The 25,395-nt window shown below is 45.1% G+C and overlaps 1 protein-coding gene across 19 annotated transcripts in view; it reads left to right on the forward strand.

Moving 5' to 3' along the window:
* DLG1 (discs large MAGUK scaffold protein 1) overlaps positions 1-25,395 on the forward strand; it is a 389,579-nt gene that overhangs the window by 144,343 nt on the left and 219,841 nt on the right. For all 19 annotated transcript variants that reach the window (XM_077290372.1, XM_077290374.1, XM_077290377.1 and 16 more), the window contains one exon: positions 7,770-7,934. In XM_077290372.1, the coding sequence (XP_077146487.1) occupies positions 7,770-7,934 (165 nt within the window). The remainder of the gene's footprint in view (positions 1-7,769; positions 7,935-25,395) is intronic.

Consider the following 25,395-nt stretch of genomic DNA (forward strand, 5'->3'; position numbering starts at 1 on the left):
ACGGGGCCGTCGCGCTGCGTCGGCCCGACGTACCGACGCATACTGTGCAAAAAATGCCCGACGTGGGCAGCGGAAGCAGTCTTACGACGCTTCCGCTGCCCCATTGCAAGGTCCGGGGAGGAGGGGGCGGAGTTTCGGCCGTGCATGCACGGTCGAAAATGGCGGTCTCGACGCACAAAAAAAGTTACATGTTACGTTTTTTGTGGCGGCGGTTCTCCAAAACACGATGCAACCATCGCACGACGGTTGTGACGTGTGGCACTGCGTCGCTAATAAAAGTCTATGGAGAAAAAAACGCATCCTGCGGGCAACTTTGCAGGATGCGTTTTTTATCCACAACGACACATTGCGACGTGCAGTGCACGACGCTAGTGTGAAAGTAGCCTTAGCTGACAACTTGCGGCATTAGCCACAATCCGCATTGGCACCTTCCATATCTGTTTAACCCCTTAGATGCTGCTGTCAATAGTGACTACTTACTTATAAATGGCTAACAGAGTGTTGGGGCTCCCTCTTTATCCCCATCGGCACCCTGAGATCATGATGTTTGTCATGGCAGTTCACGGCCAAATAGCGGCCTTAGTGTCTGCCGGATACAATGACCTGTTCAGAAGTTAGTGACATTTAGGTGGTAAAAATACACTTTTCATTCCTGTCATGCCACTTTGCATTCATTCCTGAAAATCACCTGAAGGGTTAATACACTACCAGACAGCAGTTTTCAATGTCCAGGGACACTGTTTTTAAAATGGTATCACTTTTGAGGGTTTTCCAATATATAGGACCCCCAAAGCCACTTCAAACCTGGTTAAGTCCCTAAAACATAAATTGTGTAAATCTCCTTGAAAAAATGAAAAATAGCTACTACATTTTTAATTAAACCTCCTAAAATGCTAATAAAGTAAAATAATATTTTACAATCGGCGCTGATGTAAAACAGACTGGTAGGAAATGTTATTTGTTAATGTTTTATCTGGATTGAAGCGATAATCATTCAGAGTTTGAAAACTGCAAATTTTTTACTTTTTTGTAAAATTTTTGTTGTTTTGCGTTTTATTTATACAAAAAACATCTACCTAAATTTACCATTATCATAATTTAGAATGTGCCACAAAAAAAGCAATCTCAAAATCCCTTGGATTTGTTGAATTGTTCCAGAGTTATTACCACATAAAGTGAAATATGTACATATATGTACCTAACTAGATGGTGGCCCGATTCTAACGCATCGGGTATTCTAGAATATGTATGCGTAGTGTATAGCACAGCCCACGTAGTATATTGCGCAGCCCACGCAGTACATTGCGCAGCCCACGCAGTACATTGCGCAGCCCACGCAGTACATTGCGCAGCCCACGCAGTACATTGCGCAGCCCACGTTGTACATTGCGCAGCCCACGTTGTACATTGCGCAGCCCACGTTGTACATTGCGCAGCCCACGTTGTACATTGCGCAGCCCACGTTGTACATTGCGCAGCCCACGTTGTACATTGCGCAGCCCACGTTGTACATTGCGCAGCCCACGTTGTACATTGCGCAGCCCACGTTGTACATTGCGCAGCCCACGTTGTACATTGCGCAGCCCACGTTGTACATTGCGCAGCCCACGTTGTACATTGCGCAGCCCACGTTGTACATTGCGCAGCCCACGTTGTACATTGCGCAGCCCACGTTGTACATTGCGCAGCCCACGTTGTACATTGCGCAGCCCATGTAGTATATTGCCCAGCCACGTAGTATATTGCCCAACCCACGTTGTATATTGCGCAGCCCTCGTTGTATATTGCCAAGCCACGTAGTATATTGCCCAGCCACGTAGTACAGGTCCTTCTCAAAAAATTAGCATATAGTGTTAAATTTCATTATTTACCATAATGTAATGATTACAATTAAACTTTCATATATTATAGATTCATTATCCACCAACTGAAATTTGTCAGGTCTTTTATTGTTTTAATACTGATGATTTTGGCCTACAACTCCTGATAACCCAAAAAACCTGTCTCAATAAATTAGCATATTTCAACCGTCCAATCAAATAAAAGTGTTTTTTAATAACAAACAAAAAAAACATCAAATAATAATGTTCAGTTATGCACTCAATACTTGGTCGGGAATCCTTTGGCAGAAATGACTGCTTCAATGTGGCGTGGCATGGAGGCAATCAGCCTGTGACACTGCCGAGATGTTATGGAGGGCCAGGATGCTTCAATAGCGGCCTTAAGCTCATCCAGAGTGTTGGGTCTGGCGTCTCTCAACTTTCTCTTCACAATATCCCACAGATTCTCTATGGGGTTCAGGTCAGGAGAGTTGGCAGGCCAATTGAGCACAGTAATACCATGGTCAGTAAACCATTTACCAGTGGTTTTGGCACTGTGAGCAGGTGCCAGGAAGCATGAAGTGCTCCAAAATCTCCTGATAGCTAGCTGCATTGACCCTGCCCTTGATGAAACACAGTGGACCAACACCAGCAGCTGACATGGCACCCCACACCATCACTGACTGGGTACTTGACACTGGACTTCAGGCATTTTGGCATTTCCTTCTCCCCAGTCTTCCTCCAGACTCTGGCACCTTGATTTCCGAATGACATGCAAAATTTGCTTTCATCAGAAAAAAGTACTTGGGACCACTTAGCAACAGTCCAGTGCTGCTTCTCTGTAGCCCAGGTCAGGCGCTTCTGCCGCTGTTTATGGTTCAAAAGTGGCTTTACCTGGGGAATGCGGCACCTGTAGCCCATTTCCTGCACACGCCTGTGCACGGTGGCTCTGGATGTTTCCACACCAGACTCAGTCCACTGCTTCCTCAGGTTCCCCAAGGTCTGGAATCGGTCCTTCTCCACAATCTTCCTCAGGGTCCGGTCACCTCTTCTCGTTATACAGCGTTTTCTGCCACATTGTTTCCTTCCAACAGACTTACCATTGAGGTGCCTTGATACAGCACTCTGGGAACAGCCTATTTGTTGAGAAATTTCTTTCTGGGTCTTACCCTCTTGCTTGAGGGTGTCAATGATGGCCTTCTTGACATCTGTCAGGTCGCTAGTCTTACCCATGATGGGGGTTTTGAGTAATGAACCAGGCAGGGAGTTTTTAAAAGCCTCAGGTATCTTTTGCATGTGTTTAGAGTTAATGAGTTGATTCAGAAGATTAGGGTAATAGGTCGTTTAGAGAACCTTTTCTTGATATGCTAATTTATTGAGACAGGTTTTTTGGGTTATCAGGAGTTGTAGGCCAAAATCATCAGTATTAAAACAATAAAAGACCTGACAAATTTCAGTTGGTGGATAATGAATCTATAATATATGAAAGTTTAATTGTAATCATTACATTATGGTAAATAATGAAATTTAACACTATATGCTAATTTTTTGAGAAGGACCTGTATATAGCACAGCCCATGTAGTATATTGCCCAGCCCATGTAGTATATTGCCCAGCCCATGTAGTATATTGCCCAGCCCACGTAGTATATAGCCATGTGGACATCATATCCCTGTTAAAAAAAAAAAGAAATAAAATAAAAAATAGTTATATACTCACCTTCCGGAGCCCCCGGATCCAAGCGAACTGGTTACCGACGCTGATCGTGCGCTCCGGTCTCAAGAGTGCATTGCGGTCTCGCGAGATCGCAGCATGGACTGGTTACTGGAGCGTCGCGAGCGGGAAAGGCCTGTTGTCGATCCGGGGGTCGACGGACGGTGAATATATAACGATTTTTTTTATTATTTTTAACATTTGATCGTTTTACTATTCATGCTGCATAGGCAGCATGAATAGTAAAAAGTTGGTCACACAGGGTTAATAGCGGTAACGGAGTGCATTACACCGCGGCATAATGCGGTCCATTGCCATTAACCCTGTGAGAGGGCAGACTGAAGGGGAGTATGGAGCGGGCACTGACTGCGGGGAGGAAGGAGTGGCCATTTTTCCGCCGGACTGTGCCCGTCGCTGATTGGTCGTGGCTGTTTTGCCACGACCAATCAGCGACTTGGGTTCCATGACAGACTGAGGCCGCGACCAATGAATATCCGTGACAGAAAGAAAGACAGACAGACGGGTTTTATTGCTGGACAGAGGACAAATTAGTTTTTGGATTACTAAAAGAATATGGATGCCATTCTAACCTATGGGGGATGAATGCGTTAAACAGATGTCCTTAGAGTGCCATCTGACACTCGTAAGCTAAATTGGTATCAGTTTGAAGGATTAATCATAAAATAATGCACAATTTATCTGTGTAAACGGATCTCCCATCAATTTATTTGTAAGGCTGCTTTCACACATCAGTTTTTTGCCATCAGTCACAATCCGGCGAATTTTGGAAAAAAAACGGATCTGGCAAAAGTTGCTGCTGGATCCGTTTTTTTCTCATAGACTTGTATTAGCGGCGGATGGCCTCATGTTTCATCCGTTTTCCTCCGGATCCGTCAAAAATTGTTTATCCGGCGGCCAGAGAAAACGGACATAGTAAAGTTTTTTGTGTCCATCGCTGTCCGTCGTTTGCTAGAATGGAAGCCTATGGCGCCGGGTCCGTCAAATGACAGAATCTGGCTACGGATTCCGTTTTTTTTTTTAACTGAGCATGCTCTGATTTTTTATTTTTTTATTTATTTTTTTAAAGGATCCAATTAGCTGGATCTGCTAGTCGGATCCGTGGAAAAAACGGATCCGTCGCATCAGTTTTTCACAATCTGCGACGGATCCGTTTTTTTCAACATTCGGCGGATTGTGACTGATGGCAAAAAAAACGATGTGTGAAAGCATCCTAACAAATGCCACTGTTAGGCCAGCAAAAATGTGAAGGTATCACAATTTAAAATGGTAAAATATAAACTATAGCCATTCTTCTTTTGAAATATTTTACCGTGTGCTTTTCCTTGAGGGTGCTGAATTGGGTATATGGAAACCAAATGTAGTATTTAGTTTGTCAAAGCATTTTGTTTTATGTTTTGTCTATTGAACTATTTATCATTCTCGTTGACATAATTAAAGGTATATATTTTAGTAGCTTGTTACTCTGTTGCAGGCAGCCCTTCATGAAAGCAATGCATTTTAATGGCAGGGGCCTTCATCAATATACTTCACCCTGCCACACTGAGGAAAAAAAATGTTCAGGAATGCTTAAAGGGAAGGTACCGCGTTTGTAGATCATTAATAAATCACTGTAATGTAGCATAACATGCTGCTATAACCAAGTTTTAAATGCATGAGAAACAGATTTCGTGTGTTATGAGTTTAAAGAAGGCACTGGGGGCTGACATCTTGGTTTCACAGCAGTTCACGACACTATCAGTGTCATTTTACGGCACCCCATGGACATAGGGTCAGCGCCGGTCTGTTATCTCCTATCTCTTAACATTGCAGCTTCATTAGCAGTGATCTGGGCACGCCTCTGTGGGCTGCACAATTCACTGCTGTATGTGTGACTGGCTGCCATTTTATTATAGCCCAGTGCTATCTGCCGAGCTCCACTTACTCTCTATCGCAGGAGAGAAGCTGCTCCATACATACACACCACATGTCTTCACTCTTCCTCCAGTCCACCATGCTGCTGAGCCCACTGTGTTCTGCTCTTTTGTAAACTCTATAGCTGTGTTTCTGATGCAGTAACTGCTGGTGATAGCAGATCACAGGGCAGTCACACACAAAATGGCTCTGCCCTGTGATGCTGCTCTTCATTCTGCCCCAGGGATATCAGATCACCCAAAAGGGGAGGGAAATGGTGATGTCAGCAGTTACTGCCCCAATTTTCCAGCTAACAGTAAAGCTGGTAAGTCTTACTATAGCTGCTTGAGGTCTAAAACGGAAAATGCTCCCCCTAGTGGTCAATATATATATTTGTAAGAAAATATATAAGATTTTTCATATAGAAATGTTTGCAAACAGTGCAAACATTGCATTAATACATTTTATTTACTATTTTAAGCTTAATTTCACAAAAAAAACAAACTACAAAAAAACTGGTGGCCCTTCCCTTTAAAGGGAATCTAAGCATGTTTTTGCTATGTAATCTTGAGACGGCATGCTGTAGTGGTTAGCACACAGATTTCAGCAATGCCTCTTATCAAGCTCTGAGGTTTTGCTTGCCTGCAACTATTGTTTTAGCACCAGTAGCTCATCATTGTTCAGACATGGCAGCCCGTGCCTCCTGGTCCAGCAATGCCCCCTCCTGTGATGAGACCCTCACTTTCTATAGACATTGTGTATATAGAGCCTGGTGTTGGCGGGGTTAGATTTCCTGGCTCTGCTGCATTGCTAAATCTAAGAATTCAGTGTGTAAACGGCTGCACCCAGTAATCTAAGTGACACACTGTTGGATTCAGCTTCTCTTTGCCTACATCATGCTGCTCTAAGATGAGGTAGCAAAAATCTGCTGACAGATTCTGTTTTAAGGAACATCCGAGTTCAAGGACGTGGTGCTTCAGAATACACTTATATGGAATCTGACAACAATCCAGAGTGTATTGGGGAGGGGGGGGGGACTTTATTTACAATCGATGGAACATCTGTCAGAAAAAGTCAGATCCATAGAAGCCTGACGTTGCACCTTACTAAACCTAAACATCTTAGTGCCAGATACCATAGGGCACTTTCAGAAAACTTGTGGAGCCCATGTCTTAGTGGGTCAGAATAGTTTTCATGAAACAATGGGGAACTACGCTTTTATGTGACACACACTCTCACTGACTGACTCGCACACACACTTTTATTTGTCCTTCGAAGTCGAAGATGACCAGGACGCCAGAGTTTAGAGGAGGAGCAGTGGCTGTGGGTTCGGAGGTGACTGAGGCCAATCTGGGCCCTTAAAGGGACTCTGTCACCTGAATTTGGCGGGCTTTGTAAATGCCCGGTGTCCGGTCCGATGGGCGATGTTTCCTCTTCTTTCATTCACCCCTTCCTTTCCCGCTGTCCGCAATATTTTCTTGAATTTGAGCAGGTTTCCTCTGTAGTTCACTCATGCGCAATGCAATTTTGCCTTGCGCAGTATGCATTGCCCAACTGCGGGCAAAGCTGAAAAGCATTAGTGCGCATGCGCCGCCGCACTATGTCCCGGAAGTATTTTGCTGTGTCTCTAACAGCAGCAAGTGAAGTACCGTATGTCAATGGGTTTCCTTAGCTTCTTCGGTCATCACATCTTCCTAAAACAAAAAGAAAAAAATTGCCTTAACAGCTGATCAAAAAGATACGTTTCTCCTATTTGGTATGAATAAAACTGTTAGTTCACCACTCAAAAAAGGCCTCAAAGTTCCATTGTTGGAAAAATAAAAATGTTGCTTGTCAGTGTACTTTTCAAATATTCATTTTAGAACTAGAGCTTTTTGCTTAAATGTACGGGCTTTTTTTTTTAAGTGGCGGATTGCTTTTAAGAGCTGTCACCTCTCCTGTTTTAATAAATGCCCCTTGTACTGTTGCTTTGTTATTTAATCTAGAAATGTGTGAATAAATTGACAACTGGGTGTTACTAGTTGTAGGCGTGTGTCTGCACATTGTCCAATCAGTGCTGACTATGTAAGTGTGTGGTGTGTGAAGGGACACACCTTTATGAAATGAAGAATAGTAACTCCTAGATGTCTGTAATTTTTCTCGGAGGAACAAAAGATGACCTGCAGAATACAGATGAAAAGATGTGCATGAATTTCTCTTCTGTAGGGGATACATAGATGACTAAACTAGACATGCCAGGACCTGACCGATCTAAGTAAAGCTCGGCTGATCTGGTATAAAAACATTAATCTTTTCATGTTCCTAATGTTTGTTTCTTTTTAACAGAAATATCGATACCAGGATGATGACGTCACATCTCAAGAGCCAAGCTCCCCACATATCTTGAGTGAAGGAAGAAGCCCAGAATTGGTCCATGTCTCTGAAAAGAACATTTCACAGATTGAGAATGTTCATGGACTTGTTTCCCACTCACATATTTCTCCTTTAAAGGTGAGGACTTTATTTTTGGAATGGCGGTATTTCTTTTCTATGTACCCTCTTGCACTCTTATGCTTGGAAATATGGCCAAAGATGTGTATTTCTCACGATTAAAATATATATAGATATATATTGTAAAATATGTATTTTTTTGGTGCTAATGAGCCTCAGGAAATAGCATCTCAATGTAATTACTAGTGCACTACTTATGTTAATGGTTTTGTCCTGTTTTAGCAATGTGAATGTAAATGACTATTTTGAAGTACTATTAATATATGTTAGCGTCTGATACTGGCCTTCATCTAAATCCCAAGATATAATGGAATCCTCTAATGATTAGTTAACTGTGTGCTTGATGCTGAGATCTCATGAAATGTTGAACATCTCCTGTGGCAGATTTACCAGCCCCCAAATGCTTTTTAGTGCATTCTGTCATTATGTTTGATGAGGTAGGAAATCCTGGCCTTTTAAAGTTCTCATTTGTTAGGACCTGAGGCATGTTATGGAGGTTCAGTATATTATGGAGTACTCCTTGCCAGCTTCAAGATTGCTAAATTGGTCTTTGTTGTCCGCAATGTGTGTTGTGTTCCTAGAATGCTGAAAAAGCTTTGCCAGGGGCACATGTTCTCTTAAATCTTCATCTACCCCTTGTTTTCAGCACACTACAAAATGTCAAGTATTGGAGCCTGTTTATTTGTAGCTTGTCATACAGAGCTACCCCATTCTGCAGCGGTGTACACCAAACCCCTAAAAGTTTATGTCCCCAGTGGCATACACTCTCAATTTCTCTGTTTCCTAGACATAATCACTTTAGTTTCTTCTTCTTGTGACCGGTAGTATGAGAAGAAACTAAAGTCTGTGTCCGCACACAGACAAACATGAAAGCACATGTTATTCCGGTCTGATTCTGAATGGGTCTCCAGTGCTGCGAGGCATCAGTGTTAGCAATTTTATGTTCTACTAGATGGTGGCCCGATTCTAACGCATCGGGTATTCTAGAATATGTATGCGTAGTGTATAGCACAGCCCACGCAGTACATTGCGCAGCCCACGCAGTACATTGCGCAGCCCACGCAGTACATTGCGCAGCCCACGCAGTACATTGCGCAGCCCACGCAGTACATTGCGCAGCCCACGCAGTACATTGCGCAGCCCACGCAGTACATTGCGCAGCCCACACAGTACATTGCGCAGCCCACGCAGTACATTGCGCAGCCCACGCAGTACATTGCGCAGCCCACGTATATAGCAATGTGGGCATGATATCCCTGTAAAAAAAAAAAAAAAAAAAGAATTAAAATAAAAAATAGTTATATACTTACCTTCCGTTGGCGACTGGATCTAGGAAGCGGTTACTGACGCTTGGGATCCACCGAAGCTCCGCTGAGCCGCTCGCGCCGGCCGCCATCTTCCGTTCCCAGGATGCATTGCGAAATTACCCAGATGACTTAGCGGTCTCGCGAGACCACTAAGTCTTCTGGATAATTTCGCAATGCATCGCCGGGAACAGAAGATGGCGGCCGGCTCGGCGGACTACGGAGGGTGAGTATAGCAGGTTTTTTTTTATTATTATTTTTAACATTACATTTTTTTACTATTGATGCCGCATAGGCAGCATCAATAGTAAAAAATTGGGGACACAGGGTTAATAGCAGCGGTTACAGAGTGCGTTACCCGCGGCATAACGCGGTCCGTTACCGCCGGCATTAACCCTGTGTGAGCGGTGACCGGAGGGGAGTATGCGGGCGCCGGGCACTGAGTGCGGGGAGTAAAGAGGGGCCATTTTCCTCCGGACTGTGCACGTCGCTGTTTGGTCGTGGGCGTTTTGCCACGACCAATCAACGACTTGGATTCCATGACCGACAGAGGCCGCGACCAATGAATATCCGTGACAGACAGACAGAAGGACAGAAAGACGGAAGTACCCCTTATTATATAGATGCTCATTTAGTAAAGCTACACAGCACAGCTACATGGTAATCTTGTGGCTGAAGACCTTGCCAACATGCAGTTTTATAGCTGATTCAGTGTTAAAAATTGATAGATAAATGGATACATGGGTTCACAAGTATCATTTTTGTCATCACAGTTTTAGGCTACGTGCATACATTCAGGTAGGTTTGCAGAATTTTCCTGAGCAAAACCGGACTACTCACGTTTTTTTCGCTGATTTTTCTGGAGGTTCCCAATGCAATAATATAGCGTCAAATCCGCAAAAAATCCGCAAAATTAATGAACACGCTGCGTTTTTTTCCGAGATGTGTTTTTTTGCGGGATAAAATGCAACCTGGGCACAAAAATTGCGGAATGCATTAAAATTGATGGGATGCTTAATGTAAGCGTTTTCGCAGCGGAAAACCACCGGAAAAAACGCGGAAAATCCGGAACTTGTGCACATAGCCTTAATGAGGACAGCTCTGCTCTCCTTTCGTAGCCTTAAAAGACGACAATTATAATCATGTTCATCTTGGATTCTTTTTCCCCTACTCTGAAATAAAGCATTTAAAACATACCTCCGAATATATAGAAAATGTTTAACCCCTTCACCCCGAAGCCTGTTTTCACCCTCCTGACCAGACCAAATTTTACAATTCTGACCACTGTCACTTTATGTGGTAATAACTCTGAAACTCTTGAACGGATCCCACTGATTCCGAGATTGCTTCTCCTGTGGCATATTGTACTTCATGTTAGTGATAAATTTTCTTTGATATGACTTGCGTTTATTTGTGAAAAAAAACAAACTTTAGCAATTCTTAAGCTTTTCATTTTCATGCCGTTAAATCAGAGCATTGTCACACAAAAAATAGTTCATAAATAACATTTTCCACTTGTCTACTTTACATTAGCACAAGTTTTGAAGCATATTTTGTTAGGAAGTTATAAGGTTTAAAAGTTGAGCAGCAATTTCTCATTTTTTCAACGAAATTTACAAAAGCATTTTTTTAGGGACCCCATCGCATTTGAAGTGACTTTGAGGGCTCCAAATGACACCATTCTAAGAACTGCACCCCTCAAGGTACTCAAAACCACAATCAAGAAGTTTATTAAGCCTTCAGGTGCTTCACATGAAATTAACATTTAGCTTTTTTTTTTTTTTTTTTTTTTTTTTTTTTTAACAAAAAATTAAATTTAGACCCAAATTTCTTTATGAAAAAAATGACACCAAAATCTGTTGTGCAATTTCGCCTGAGTATACCAATGCCCTATGTATGGGGGAAAACCACTGTTTGGGCGAATGGCATGGCTTGGAAGGGAAGGAGCGCCGTTTGACTTTTCAAAATTCAAAATTTGCAGAAATAATTATCGAATGCCATGTCGCGTTTGGAGAGCCCCTGATGTGCCTAAACAGTGGAAACTCACCATTTTGGGAGTTAGACCCCCTAGGCAACTTTTCTAGATAGCCAAAAAAGTCTAGCTCACCGTAATGGACATCCTTAGGTGTTTGGTAACACTGTGTCAAGGCGTGGAGCAATCAGAAACAAGACAAGTCCAGCTCAACGAACTTGGGAACAAACTTTTTTCTTTATTCACCAAAAGTGCTTAGCAGAGGGTAAGACAACATCCACATAGACAGTTACATGATGTGTGACATTGACGCGTTTCAGGTGACTATGCACCCTTCAGGATTAAGGGTATGTAGTCACTTGAAATGCGTCGATGTCTCATATCATGTAACTGTCTACGCTGATGTTATCTTGCCCTCTGCTGAGTACTTTTGGTGAATAAGGAAAAAAGTTTGTTCACAAGTTCGTTGAGCTGGACTTGTCTTGTTTTTGAACTTTTCTAGATGTGTGGCGAGCACCTTGAACCTCCTAGTGTTTCACAGAAGTTAATAACATTGAGCCATGAAAATTAAAGAAAAAAATCCAATTTTCCCCTCAAAAATGTATTTTGTCCCCAAGTTTTACGTTTTTCACAAGGGTAACGGGAGAAATTTTACTGTACAATTTGTTAGCAATTTCTCCAGGCACTAACTATCTTGCTAGCGCCTGGTGATATAGATGTCATCATGATGATATCAGGTCACCACGGCAATGATCGGGCCTCCGCGATGACGTTGTGGGGGCGGCGATCAAAGGGCAGAAGGGCTTTCTTCTCCCTGCTTGCTTGCTAAATGCATTTGGGGGTTAAAATATCGGGAGCTGTTCGCTCAAAATCGCCTGGACACATGCATATGTCCAAGGTCGGTAAGTACCCTGCGACCTGAACGCATAGATGCGCCCAGTGTCAGGAAGGGGTTAAAGTGCGAAGTGTGTACAGTAACTGTATTTCTAAATACATTGCATAGCCAATTCAGCTTCTGAAGGCAGCAAGATCTTTGCTGTAGGCTATATATTCCTATGCCCCAGAAGGCAGATTATCCAGCTCTACCTTGTAGACCCCAGTCTCGTATAGGATAGCCAGTGCGGTAGGAAGTAACTTTACATATGTGGCTCCACTGCTGAGTAGTCCAGGAGACAGCAGTGTACTGGTACATAGATATAGGCAGCCCACAGAACTGACCACGGCCAGGTTTTGCAGTTTAGAAATGGAATCTGCTAAGCAAGATACTTAGAAGCACTATTATGCACTGTGCATGGTAAATTTTTCTTTGCAATTGGAGGTGCATTACAGCAAAAGGAGTGATTGTTCTCAGTGGGAGAAACAAAATAATCTTGATACCTTTTTAATTGCCAACAAAAATAAAATAAGTGATGTTACAAAACAAGCTTTCAAGACTACTTAAAGGGAACCTGTCACCCCGTTTTTTCAGTATGAGATAAAAATACTGTTAAATAGGGCCTGAGCTGTGCGTTACCATAGTGTATTTTGTGTACCCTGATTCCCCACCTATGCTGCCGAAATACCTTACCAAAGTCGCCGTTTTCGCCTGTCAATCAGGCTGGTCTGGTCAAGTGGGCGTGGTGACATCGCTGTTTCTTCCCCCAGATCTTGCTTATCTTTCCGTTGGTGGCGTAGTGGTTTGCGCATGCCCAACTGCCGGTTCCACTGCGCAGGTGAAGAAAAAGAGCGCTATCTGCGCTATTCCGCTGGTTATCGTGGGGGCGGCCATCTTCCTGAGGCCGCGCGTGCGCAGATGGAGCGCTCTGCTGCCCGGGGCTTCAGGAAAATGGCCGCGGGATGCCGCGCGTGCGCAGATGGAGATCGCGGCGGCCATTTTCCTGAAGCCGAGTTCGCATAATAGCGCTCTTTTTCTTCACCTGCGCAATGGATTCGGCAGTTGGGCATGCGCAAACCACTAAGCCACCAACGGAAAGATAAGCAAGATCTGGGGGAAGAAACAGCGATGTAACCACGCCCATTTGAACAGACCAGCCTGACTGACAGGCGAAAAGGGCGACTTTCGGCAGCATAGGTGGGGAATCGGGGTACACAAAATACACTATTGTAATGCACAGCTCAGGCCCTATTTAACAGTATTTTTATCTCATACTGAAAAAACGGGGTGACAGGTTCCCTTTAAGTCTCTTCATCAGGCATGGTATAACAAACAAACTTAGAGAATCCTTAGAGAATGAATCCTTCTTTGGATTAGATAAGTGGCGTGAAAGTTTTATTGTCACAATAACCATGTGAGAGTAAAGACCTGAGGCCCTCATGGTCTCTGGAGCAGATTCCTCAGATTTTATATGCAAATTGCCTCTTCAGAGAAAAAAAGGACTTGAACTCTATAGCGCCACCTGTTGGTAGTAGCGATCCTACAAGTCACAATCAACACTTTAACGAGTCGTGCAATATGACTTAGGCTAAAAGCCAAATCAGTATCTCAGTTCACAGACACGGTGTTTCGGGCTGTTGGCCCTCGTCAGTACGAAGCATGAGAACTGATTTGGCTAGGTGAGAGGCTCTGGACTGGGGTCTAAGGGGTAAGGTTTCTCCTTATGGAGAGTGACATACCAGCTCTGGCTTGTCAAGGTAAGGAGGCTTACCCCTTAGACCTCAGATTTTATAGGAAGTCATACATCCTTGTGATAGATTTAGTCCTGTGTGTAGGGCATCAAAGCCTGCCATTCATTTTTTATAACACACCGTTCAATGTTATTGTGACTAGAAAGTTACCTTTTAACCCCTTAATGACTGCCGATACGCCTTTTAACGGCGGCCGCTAAGGGTACTTAAACCACAGCACCGTTAATTAACGGCGCTGTGGAAAAAGTGAATAGCGCCCCCCAGAGTCGGATTTTCTCTGGGGTCTCGGTTACCGGGGGTAGCCGAGACCCCAGAGAACATGATTCGGGTTTTTTTTTACCGACCCCCGAGTTGCGATCGCCGGTAATTAACCGTTTACCGGCGATCGCAAAAAAACCCCCCGCGATTTCCCATTTAATTTCTCTGTCCTCCGATGTGATCGCACATCGGAGGACAGAGAAATGGGGTCCCCGGTCGCCCCCGATGCCCCCCCCCCCCCGATACTCACCTGTCTCTCCCGGTGCTCCTCATGGCTCCCCATGGGCGCCGCCATCTTAAAAATGGCGGGTGCACGCGCAGTGCGCCGGCCGGCACCTGGGAGATCTTTGGGGTCTCGGCTGCTGGGGGTAGCCGAGACCCCAAAGAACATGATCGGGGTCGGTTTTTACCGACCCCTGTTTTGCGATCGCCGGTAATTAACTGTTTACCGGCGACCGCAAAAGAAAAAAAAAAAAAGTGATGTGTAATTCTCTGTCCTCTGATGTGATCGCACATCAGAGGACAGAGAAATAGGGGGATTCGGGGGACCCTATCATACTTACCGGTGTCCCTGGGTCCTCCTGTGTCTTCTCCTGGCCGCCGGCTTCTTCCTATGAAAAGAAAATGGCGGGCGCATGCGCAGTGCTCCCGCTCTCTGCTGCCATCTGCCGGCCGGCAGGAGAGAAGAGTTGGGGCTAAAATTAGGGCTAGGGTTAGGGTTAGGGCTAGGGTTGGGGCTAAATTTAGGGTTAGGGTTGGAGCTAAATTTAGGGTTAGGGTTGGGGCTAAATTTAGGGTTAGGGCTGGGGCTAAATTTAGGGTTAGGGTTGGGGCTAAAGTTAGGACTAGGGTTGCGGCTAAAGTTAGGGTTAGGGTTGGGATTAGGGTTTGGATTAGGGTTGGCATTAGGGTTACGTTTGGGATTACGGTTAGGTTTGGGATTAGGGTTAAGGGTAGGGTTGGGATTAGGGGTGTATTGGGATTAGGGTTAGGTTTGAGGTTAGGGTTGAGATTAGGATTAGGGGTGTGTTGGATTTAGGGTTCTGATTAGTGTTATGGTTGTTTTGAGGTTAGGGTTGCGATTATCCTTAGGGTTGTGATTAGGATTATGGATCGGGTTGGCATTAGGGTTAGGCCTCTTTCACACTTCAGTCTTTTGGCGTCAGTCTGAAACCGCCATTTTCATCAAATAGCGGATCCGCCATTTTTTTTGGCGGTTCCGCTATTTTCCCATAGACATGCATTAGCGACGGATTGTGGCGGATGGTCGTCCGTTCCATCCGCCATATGACGGATCCGTCGAGATTTGGCGGACGTCATCTAGACATTGACGGCCATTGTAACGTTTTTTGTCTGCGCCGAAATGGCAGTTCGCGACGGATCCGTCGCGTTCGTCATTCCATAGAATGGCCGCCTATGGGCGACGGATCCGTCGTTACCGTCATTTCGGCAGATCCGTCGCCCCAATCCGCTTTTTCAATTGCGCATGCTCCAAAAAGTAGATACTTTTCCCAGCCAACCCCCAAGTAACGGATCCGTCAAAAAAACGGATCCGTTAGAACCGTTTTCTCAACAATTGTGACGGAACCGTCACTATGTCGGAGCTGACTGACGCCAAACAACTGAAGTGTGAAAGAAGCCTTAGGGGTGTGTTGGGGTTAGGGTTGGAGTTAGATTTGGGGGGTTTCCACTGTTTAGGTACATCAGGGGGTCTCTAAACGCCACAGCCAATTTTGCGCTCAAAAAGTCAAATGGTGCTCCCTCCCTTCCGAGCTCTGCCGTGCACCCAAACAGTGGTTTACCCCCACATATGGGGCATCAGCGTACTCGGGATAAATTGGACAACAACTTTTGGGGTCCAATTTCTCCTGTTACCCTTGTGAAAATAAAAACTTGGGGGCTAAAAAATCTTTTTTGTGGAAAAAAAAATATTTTTTATTTTCACAACTCTGCATTATAAACGTCTGTGAAGCACTTGGGCATTCAAAGTTCTCACCACACATCTAGATAAGTTCCTTGGGGGCTCTAGTTTCCAAAATGGGGTCACTTGTGGGGGGTTTCTACTGTTTAGGCACATCAGGGGCTCTGCAAATGCAACATAACGCCCGCAGACCATTCTATCAAAGTCTGCATTCCAAAACGGCGCTCCTTCCCTTTCGAGCTCTGCCATGCGCCCAAACAGTGGTTTACCCCAACATATGGGGTATCAGCCTACTCAGCATAAATTGCACAATAAATTTTGGGGTCCAATTTCTCCTGTTACCCTTGAGAAAATAAAAAATTGCAGGCTAAAAAAATCATTTTTGAGGAAAAAAAAAGGATTTTTTATTTTCACGGCTCTACTTTATAAATTTCTGTGAAGAACTTGGGGGTTTAAAGTGCTCACCACACATCTAGATAAGTTCCTTAAGTGGTCTAGTTTCCAAAATGGGGTCACTTGTGGGGGGTTTCTACTGTTTAGGCACATCAGGGGCTCTCCAAACGCGACATGGTGTCCGATCTCAATTCCAGCCAATTCTACATTGAAAAAGTAAAACGGCACTCCTTCTCTTCCAAGCTCTGCGGTGCGCCCAAACAGTGGTTTACCCCCACATATGGGGTATCGCCATACTCAGGAGAAATTGCACAACAACTTTTGTGGTCTAATTTCTCCTGTTACCCTTGTGAAAATAAGAATTTGTGGGCGAAAAGATCATTTTTGTGTAAACAAATGCGATTTTTTATTTTCACGGCTCTACTTTATAAACTTCTGTGAAGCACTTGGGGGCTCAAAGTGCTCACCACACATCTAGATAAGTTCCTTAAGGGGTCTAGTTTCCAAAATGGGGTCACTTGTGGGGGGTTTCCACTGTTTAGGCACATCAGGGGCTCTCTAAACGTGACATGGCATCCGATCTCAATTCCAGCCAATTCTGCATTGAAAAAGTCAAACGGCGCTCCTTCTCTTCCAAGCTCTGTGGTGCGCCCAAACAGTGGTTTACCCCCACATATGGGGTATCGGCGTATTCAGGAGAAATTGCACAACAACATTTATGGTTAAATTTCTGTTTTTACACTTGTGAAAATAAAAAAAAAAATGGTTCTGAAGCAAAATGTTTGCAAAAAAAAGTTAAATGTTCATTTTTGCCTTCCACATTGTTTCAGTTCCTGTGAAGCACGTAAAGGGTTAATAAACTTCTTGAATGTGGTTTTGAGCACCTTGAGGGGTGCAGTTTTTAGAATGGTGTCACACTTGGTTATTTTCTATCATATTGACCCCTCAAAATGACTTTAAATGTGATGTGGTCCCTAAAATAAAATGGTGTTGTAAAAATGAGAAATTGCTGGTGAACTTTTAACCCTTATAACTACCTAACAAAAAAAAATTTTGGTTCCAAAATTGTGCTGATGTAAAGTAGACATGTGGGAAATGTTATTTATTAACTATTTTTTGTGACATATCTCTCTGATTTAAGGGCATAAAAATCCAAAGTTTGAAAATTGCTAAATTTTAATTTTTTTTGCCATATTTCCATTTTTTTTCATAAATAATCGCAAGTAATATCGAAGAAATGTTACCACTATCATGAAGTACAATATGTCACGAAAAAACAATCTCAGAATCAGCAGGATCCGTTGAAGCTTTCCAGAGTTATAACCTCATAAAGTGACATTGGTCAGAATTGTAAAAATTGGCCTGGTCATTAAGTACCAAATTGGCTCTGTCACTAAGGGGTTAATATAACAACTTTCATATTGTTTGTTGTGTCCTGGACCACAGAAATGTTTAGCTACGGGTTGGTGTTATTTTTTTTTTTTGTGTCTTAAACCGTTTGGCTGACATCTCATTGTTGTCTTCAGTTTCAAAGACAGTCATAGATTTTTGTTCAGACCCATCAGTGTTTTTGTACTTTGAAGAGACTTAAAGAAAACCTGTCAGCAGGATTGTGCTTGGTGAACTACAGAGTGTCAGGCTGGTGTCACTATACTGATTAACATGGTACCTTGGATGATGAAATCCATCTTGTGGTTGTTTAACTGAAAACTGCAAATAAAAGATTAAGGCTATGTTTCCACGTTCAGGAGACCCAGCGTTTTGGACACAGCGGATTCCCCGCCCAAAGCACCGCCCCCTGTTTTATGCGCGGTGATTCCGCAGGTGTTCATTGAATACATACGGAATCACCACATCGTATTCATAGACCGGGTTATTTATCTTGCGGAGTCTGAGCATCTCCACAAGATAAATAGCCATGCTGCGGTCGGTAAAGACGCGCTGCATGTCCGGATACGCAGGGCCGCCGGCTGCGGCCCTGCATGCATAGTGGAGACGGGATTTCATAAAATCCCCTCCACTATGCTGTAACATCTGGACGCTGCGGATTGGGTGTTGCGGCTGTACGCGGCGTCCAATCCGCAGCAAGTCCTGATGTAATCCGGCACGTGGAAACATACCCTAATGGGATTCTCGTGCTCTGGGGCATCCTGTGTGTGTGGGGGGGGGGGGGCTTTGTGTGGTGCTCTGCTTATATATTCATCCTCATGGGCTTATGACTTGTGACTGATCCTTCAGGGACCTGCCCCCTATTTTACATACTGAATATACTATTGTTTGGGAAAAACAAACAAAAACATTCATCATGTCGGCATTGTGGCGGTGCCTGCGCTGTAGCATAATACGATGTATTTAGGCATTTTGTTTTGTTGGCAATAAAAATGATTGTCTTAATCAAAATGGCCCCGGCGGCGGGTTACCATTGATGCTACTGCGCCGCCAGCACCATCTTGATGGAGCCATTTTTTTTTCTCTAGCAAAATGGCGCCAGCACAGTAGCATCTATCGGAATACGGAAGATTCTACTGAACAGGTGCTGCCGCTGGTGCCATTTTGATTAAGATAAATTTTTAATTTTTTTGCCAACAAAACAAAATTATTATATGCATTTCATACATCGTACCATGCTACAGCACAGGCGCCGCCACAAACGGCAGCACTATGAATTTTTTTTTCTTCCCCCAAAGCATAGTATATTCAGAATGTAAAATAAGGGGCAGGTCAGTGAGTGATCAGTAACCTGTAAGTGGTCTGCATTCTGAATACCTAAGCAGAGCACCACATGAAGACCCCTCACAGGCCGGGCGAGCCTTTAGTTTTTGGTTCTCATGCTACAACCTGTTTCACAGCATTGTCATTTCTTTATACTATGCAATATGCATAATAACTGTATTACATGAGACCTTTCATTATCATTGCGGTGTGTTTGTGGGCAGGACGATGGAGCACCATCTGGCTCACATATGGCACCATTGCATCAATGCTCTTTTTTATCTTCCCTTTTCTGGGTTTATTCATAATTACCATATTTCTAATTACTAATGTTATCACTGACAGGTTGTACATGTATGTATATATTGAGCTGCCCTCATGCTAACATCTACTAATTGTTGCGTTACCATACATTTTGTGTCTTCACCCGTCTGACCGCCTACTGATATTTACATTTGCGTACAATGTAAACCTAATTTTTTAATGATTCTAATATTTTATGATATTTAGGTTTCATTACCATTTGTTCACTCTATTAGGGATATACTCCATTTTTTCGTATTGTTCTATTCCCAATTTTATGTAGGCTATTGTCTGCAATTTGAATAATGCGACAATAGAGATGCAGGTGCGCTAGAATAAAAATGGTTTTCACCCTTCTAGCTTTGTGTCTACAAACAGTCCCTCTCGTGGCACCACAGCTGCTTAAATATTTTCCACATGAATGTTATTTTCAGTGTCTTGTTGCCGCAAGGGCACCATGGTGTCACCAGAGGATCATCTCTCTAGTAATAGTTGCTTTTTAGGCACAGCCTCTCATGGATTGTGCCTTCTGTCTCCTCCTCCTGCTGCGTGTATGAGGCTGAAGCAGGTACCACAGTAACATCAGCAGCAAAAGGAGATGGTGCTGCTGTCAGGCATGTAAGCAGTCTGTGCTACACCAGAATTTTTTATTTTTTTTTTTCTAGCGGAAGCATTTATTGTATTGTATAGTTCTTAGATTGAAATTTGCTTACTGCTGTAGAAGTTCTTACAATGAGTACCGTATATACGAGAGTATAAACCGACCCGAGTATACACCTGCACTTGCATCGGTGCCGGCCCTGTCAGTGGCCACTGGAATACTTACAGAGGCTGCAGGGGAGTGCGGACATGTTCCAGAGACGCTGGGGACCTCCGCACTGGGACCGTGACTCATGTATAAGCCGAGGGGGGTCTTTTTCAGCAAAAAAAGAAAGAGCTGAAGAACTCTGCTTATACACGAGTATATACATTATTTAGGTGTTGCAGGTTTTCTGTAGCATTTTTGCAGTAATTAGCTAAATTGGGTTACTTGCATTTTTCATTGTGCTTTTTATAGCATTGTGTTTTTTCTTTTTATGGTAGGTCATTTTTTTATTTTTATTTTTTAACTAAAACTGCTTTGTTTTGTTAACTTCCTGTAACTTACCGTATATACTCGTGTATAAGCCGAGTTTTTCAGCACAGGTTTTTGTTCTGAAAACACCCCCCTCGGCTTATACATGAGTCACGGTACAGAAAACCGGCTGGGGAGTGGGGGTGGCGGAGCAGCGGGTGCCAGAAGCCGGGGGAAAAACATCTTACTCCCCTACCTGCGCGCCCTGGGTGCTGGCACTGCATCTCGTTCTGGCCACCGGCTCCTGCCTGCACCTCTTCCTGTGTTCAGCGGTCAGGTGGTACCACTCATTGAGGTGATGAATATGGACGCATCTCCACTCCCTTTTTTTTCAATAGTAAACATGCACACAGGGATAAGGAATAAGGAGGCATTCATACCAGGACAGGGAAGAGGGAGGCATTCATACCAGGACAGGGAAGAGGGAGGCATTCATACCAGGACAGGGAAGAGGGAGGCATTCATACCAGGACAGGGAAGAGGGAGGCATTCATACCAGGACAGGGAAGAGGGAGGCATTCATACCAGGACAGGGAAGGGGAGGCATTCATACCAGGACAGGGAAGGGGGAGGCATACATTCAGGGACAGGGGAGGCATGCAGACTGGGGCAGGAACGGGGAGGCATTCATACCAGGACAGGGAAGGGGGAGGCATCCATACCAGGACAGGGAAGGGGGAGGCATGCATACAGGGACTGAATGTGGGGAGGCATGCAGACAAGGACTGAACGGGGGGAGGCATGCATACAAGGACTGAATGGGGGAGGCATGCAGGCAAGGACTGAATGGGGGAGGCATGCATACAAGGACTGAATGGGGGAGGCATGCATACAAGGACTGAATGGGGGAGGCATGCATACAAGGACTGAATGGGGGAGGCATGCATACAAGGACTGAATGGGGGAGGCATGCATACAAGGACTGAATGGGGGAGGCATGCATATAAGGACTGAATGGGGGAGGCATGCATACAAGGACTGAATGGGGGAGGCATGCATACAAGGACTGAATGGGGGAGGCATGCATACAAGGACTGAATGGGGGAGGCATGCATACAAGGACTGAATGGGGGAGGCATGCATACAAGGACTGAATGGGGGAGGCATGCAGACGGGTAGGGGTGGGGAGGCATTCATACCAGGACAGGGAAGAGGGAGGCATGCAGACAGGGACAGGAACGGGGAGGCTTGCTTACAGGGAATGAAAGGGGGAGGCATGCAGACAGGGGTAGGGATGGGCAAGCATTCTTACCAGGACAGGGAAGAGGGAGGCATGCATTCAGGGACTGAACAGGGGAGACATGCCTGCAGGGGTAGGGATGGGGAGGCATTCATACTAGGACAGGGAAGAGGGAGGCATGCAGACAGGAACGGGGAGGCATTCATACCAAAACAGGGAAGGGGGAGGCTTGCTTACAGGGACTGAAAGGGGGGAGGCATGCAGACGGGTAGGGATGGGCAAGCATTCATACCAGGACAGGGAAGAGGGAGGCATGCATACAGGGACTGAACAGGGGAGACATGCCTGCAGGGGTAGGGATGGGGAGGCATTCATACTAGGACAGGGAAGAGGGAGGCATGCAGACAGGAACGGGGAGGCATTCATACCAAAACAGGGAAGGGGGAGGCTTGCTTACAGGGACTGAAAGGGGGAGGCATGCAGACGGGTAGGGATGGGCAAGCATTCATACCAGGACAGGGAAGAGGGAGGCATGCATTCAGGGACAGGGATGGGCAGGCATTCATACCAGGACAGGAAAGGGAGGCATGCAGACCAAAACAGGGAAGGGGGAGGCTTGCTTACAGGGACTGAAAGGGGGAGGCATGCAGATGGGTAGGGATGGGCAAGCATTCATACCAGGACAGGGAAGAGGGAGGCATGCAGACAGGAACGGGGAGGCATTCATACCAAAACAGGGAAGGGGGAGGCTTGCTTACAGGGACTGAAAGGGGGGAGGCATGCAGACGGGTAGGGATGGGCAAGCATTCATACCAGGACAGGGAAGAGGGAGGCATGCATACAGGGACTGAACAGGGGAGACATGCCTGCAGGGGTAGGGATGGGGAGGCATTCATACTAGGACAGGGAAGAGGGAGGCATGCAGACAGGAACGGGGAGGCATTCATACCAAAACAGGGAAGGGGGAGGCTTGCTTACAGGGACTGAAAGGGGGAGGCATGCAGACGGGTAGGGATGGGCAAGCATTCATACCAGGACAGGGAAGAGGGAGGCATGCATTCAGGGACAGGGGAGGCATGCAGACTGGGGCAGGGATGGGCAGGCATTCATACCAGGACAGGAAAGAGGGAGGCATGCAGACCAAAACAGGGAAGGGGGAGGCTTGCTTACAGGGACTGAAAGGGGGAGGCATGCAGATGGGTAGGGATGGGCAAGCATTCATACCAGGACAGGGAAGAGGGAGGCATGCATTCAGGGACAGGGGAGGCATGCAGACAGTGGCAGGAACGGGGAGGCATTCATACAAGGACTGAATGGGGAGGCATGCATACAAGGACTGAATGGGGGAGGCATGCATACAAGGACTGAATGGGGAGGCATGCAGATAGGTAGGGATGGGGAGGCATTCATACCAGGACAGGGAAGAGGGAGGCATTCATACAGGGACTGAACGGGGAGGCATATAGACAGGGGTAGGGATGGGCAGGCATTCATACCAGGACAGGGAAGAGGGAGGCATGCATTCAGGGACAGGGGAGGCATGCAGACTGGGCCAGGAACGGGCAGGCATTCATACCAGGACAGGGAAGAGGGAGGCATGCATTCAGGGACAGGAGAGGCATGCAGACTGGGCCAGGAACGGGGAGGCATTCATACCAGGACAGGGAAGGGGGAGGCATGCAGACAAGGACTGAACGGGGGAGGCATGCAGACAAGGACTGAACGGGGGAGGCATGCAGACAAGGACTGAACGGGGGAGGCATGCAGACAAGGACTGAACGGGGGAGGCATGCAGACAAGGACTGAACGGGGGAGGCATGCAGACAAGGACTGAACGGGAGAGGCATGCAGACAAGGACTGAACGGGGGAGGCATGCAGACAAGGACTGAACGGGGGAGGCATGCAGACAAGGACTGAACGGGGGAGGCATGCAGACAAGGACTGAACGGGGGAGGCATGCAGACAAGGACTGAACGGGGGAGGCATGCAGACAGGGGTAGGGAAGAGGGAGGCATACATACCGTGACAGGGATAAGGGAGGCATGCAAACTGGAGCAGGAACGAGGAGGCATTCATGGGAAATTTGAAACGTTAAAAAATAAATTTAAAAAAATGCAGCGTCAAAACTCAATAAAAGCTTGTCGTGGGAATTTAACCTTAACTCCTTAGTGACCACCAATACGTCTTTTTACTGACCTGCGATATAAGATATTAAGATTCCCCCCCCCCATTGGTGGCAATTCAGCAGCTGTCGGTTGTACACTATAGCTGACAACTTGCTGCATCAGCCACGATCAGTGTTGGTACCGACTATAGTTGTTTAACCCCTTAAATGCTGCTGTCAATATTGAATACAGCATCTAGATAGTTGAGTGTGGGGGCTCCCTCTTTAACCCCATCAGCACCCTGAACTCTTGATTGTGTGGTCCTGATGTTGGCCGTGGCAATTCATAGCCACTTAATGGCCTTAGAGCCTGCCGGCTACAATGGCCTGTTCAGAAGTTATTAAAATTTAGGTGGTAAAAATAAACTTCTTCACTCCTGTCATGTCACTTTGCATTAATTCCTGAAAAGCACCTGAAGGGTTAATAAACTACCTGAAAGCAATTTTGAATACGTTGAGGGGCGCTGTTTTTAAAATTGTATCGCTTTTGGGGGTTTACAATTTATAGGACCCCCATAGTCACTTAAAACTTAATAGGTCCCTAAAAAAATAAATTTTGAAAATTTCCTTCAAAAAACAAAAAATTACTGCTACATTTTTAAACCTTCTAAAATTCTAATAAAATAAAATAACATTTTACAAATAGTGCTGCTGTAAAGCAGACATCAGGGAAATGTTAATATTTTTCTATGCTATTACGATCTGTATTAAAAGGATAATCATTCAAAGTTCAAAAATTGCTAATTTTGTAAAAAGTTTTAAAATTTCTGATATTTTTATAGATGCAGAAAATATTGTCATAAATTTATCATCATCTTATTACATCTTATAGATTATTATGATCTCAAAATCAATGGGATTTGTTGACGTGTTCCAGAAATATTACCACATAAAGTGACACTGGTCAGGTTTTAACAACTTGGCCCGTTCATTAAGGGGTTAAAGTGAATTTAGTTGTCTAACATTCAATGTTTAAAGGGAACCTGTCACCCCCCCCACCCCCCAGTCGTTTCACACTAAACAAGGTGGCTCTTTTAGTTCTGGGTGCTGTAACTAGAGAAATGATTCGTTTTTTAATTTGTCAGAAATACCTGGTCTTCAGTCAAGGAGGCCGACGTTTCCCCCCTGCTTTAGACGCCACACAACCGTCACTGACATCTTCTTGGCGCCGGGCGCCGCCTCCTCCTCACCGCTGTTTTCAAAATAGCCTGCGCTCTTTTCCCCTGTTTGGTGCAGGCGCAGCCCAGCTGACTGCGCCTGTTCGGCCGCCCTGCCTGTGAATCCCAGACCCGCAATGTGAATAAATCATAAGTCATTAGCAGTTTTCCATCAGGTTTACAGTACCATGTAAACCTATGGAAAACCAAATCCGCTGTGCCCATGGTGCGGAAAATACAGTGCGGAAACGCTGTGCTGTATTCTCCGCAGCATGTCAATTCTTTGTGCGGATTCTGCAGCGTTTTACACCTGTTCCTCAATAGGAATCCGCAGGTGAAATCTGCACAAAAAACACT

This window comes from Ranitomeya variabilis, chromosome 2, assembly GCF_051348905.1.
Source record: "Ranitomeya variabilis isolate aRanVar5 chromosome 2, aRanVar5.hap1, whole genome shotgun sequence".
In the NCBI taxonomy this organism is placed as follows: Eukaryota; Metazoa; Chordata; class Amphibia; order Anura; family Dendrobatidae; genus Ranitomeya; species Ranitomeya variabilis.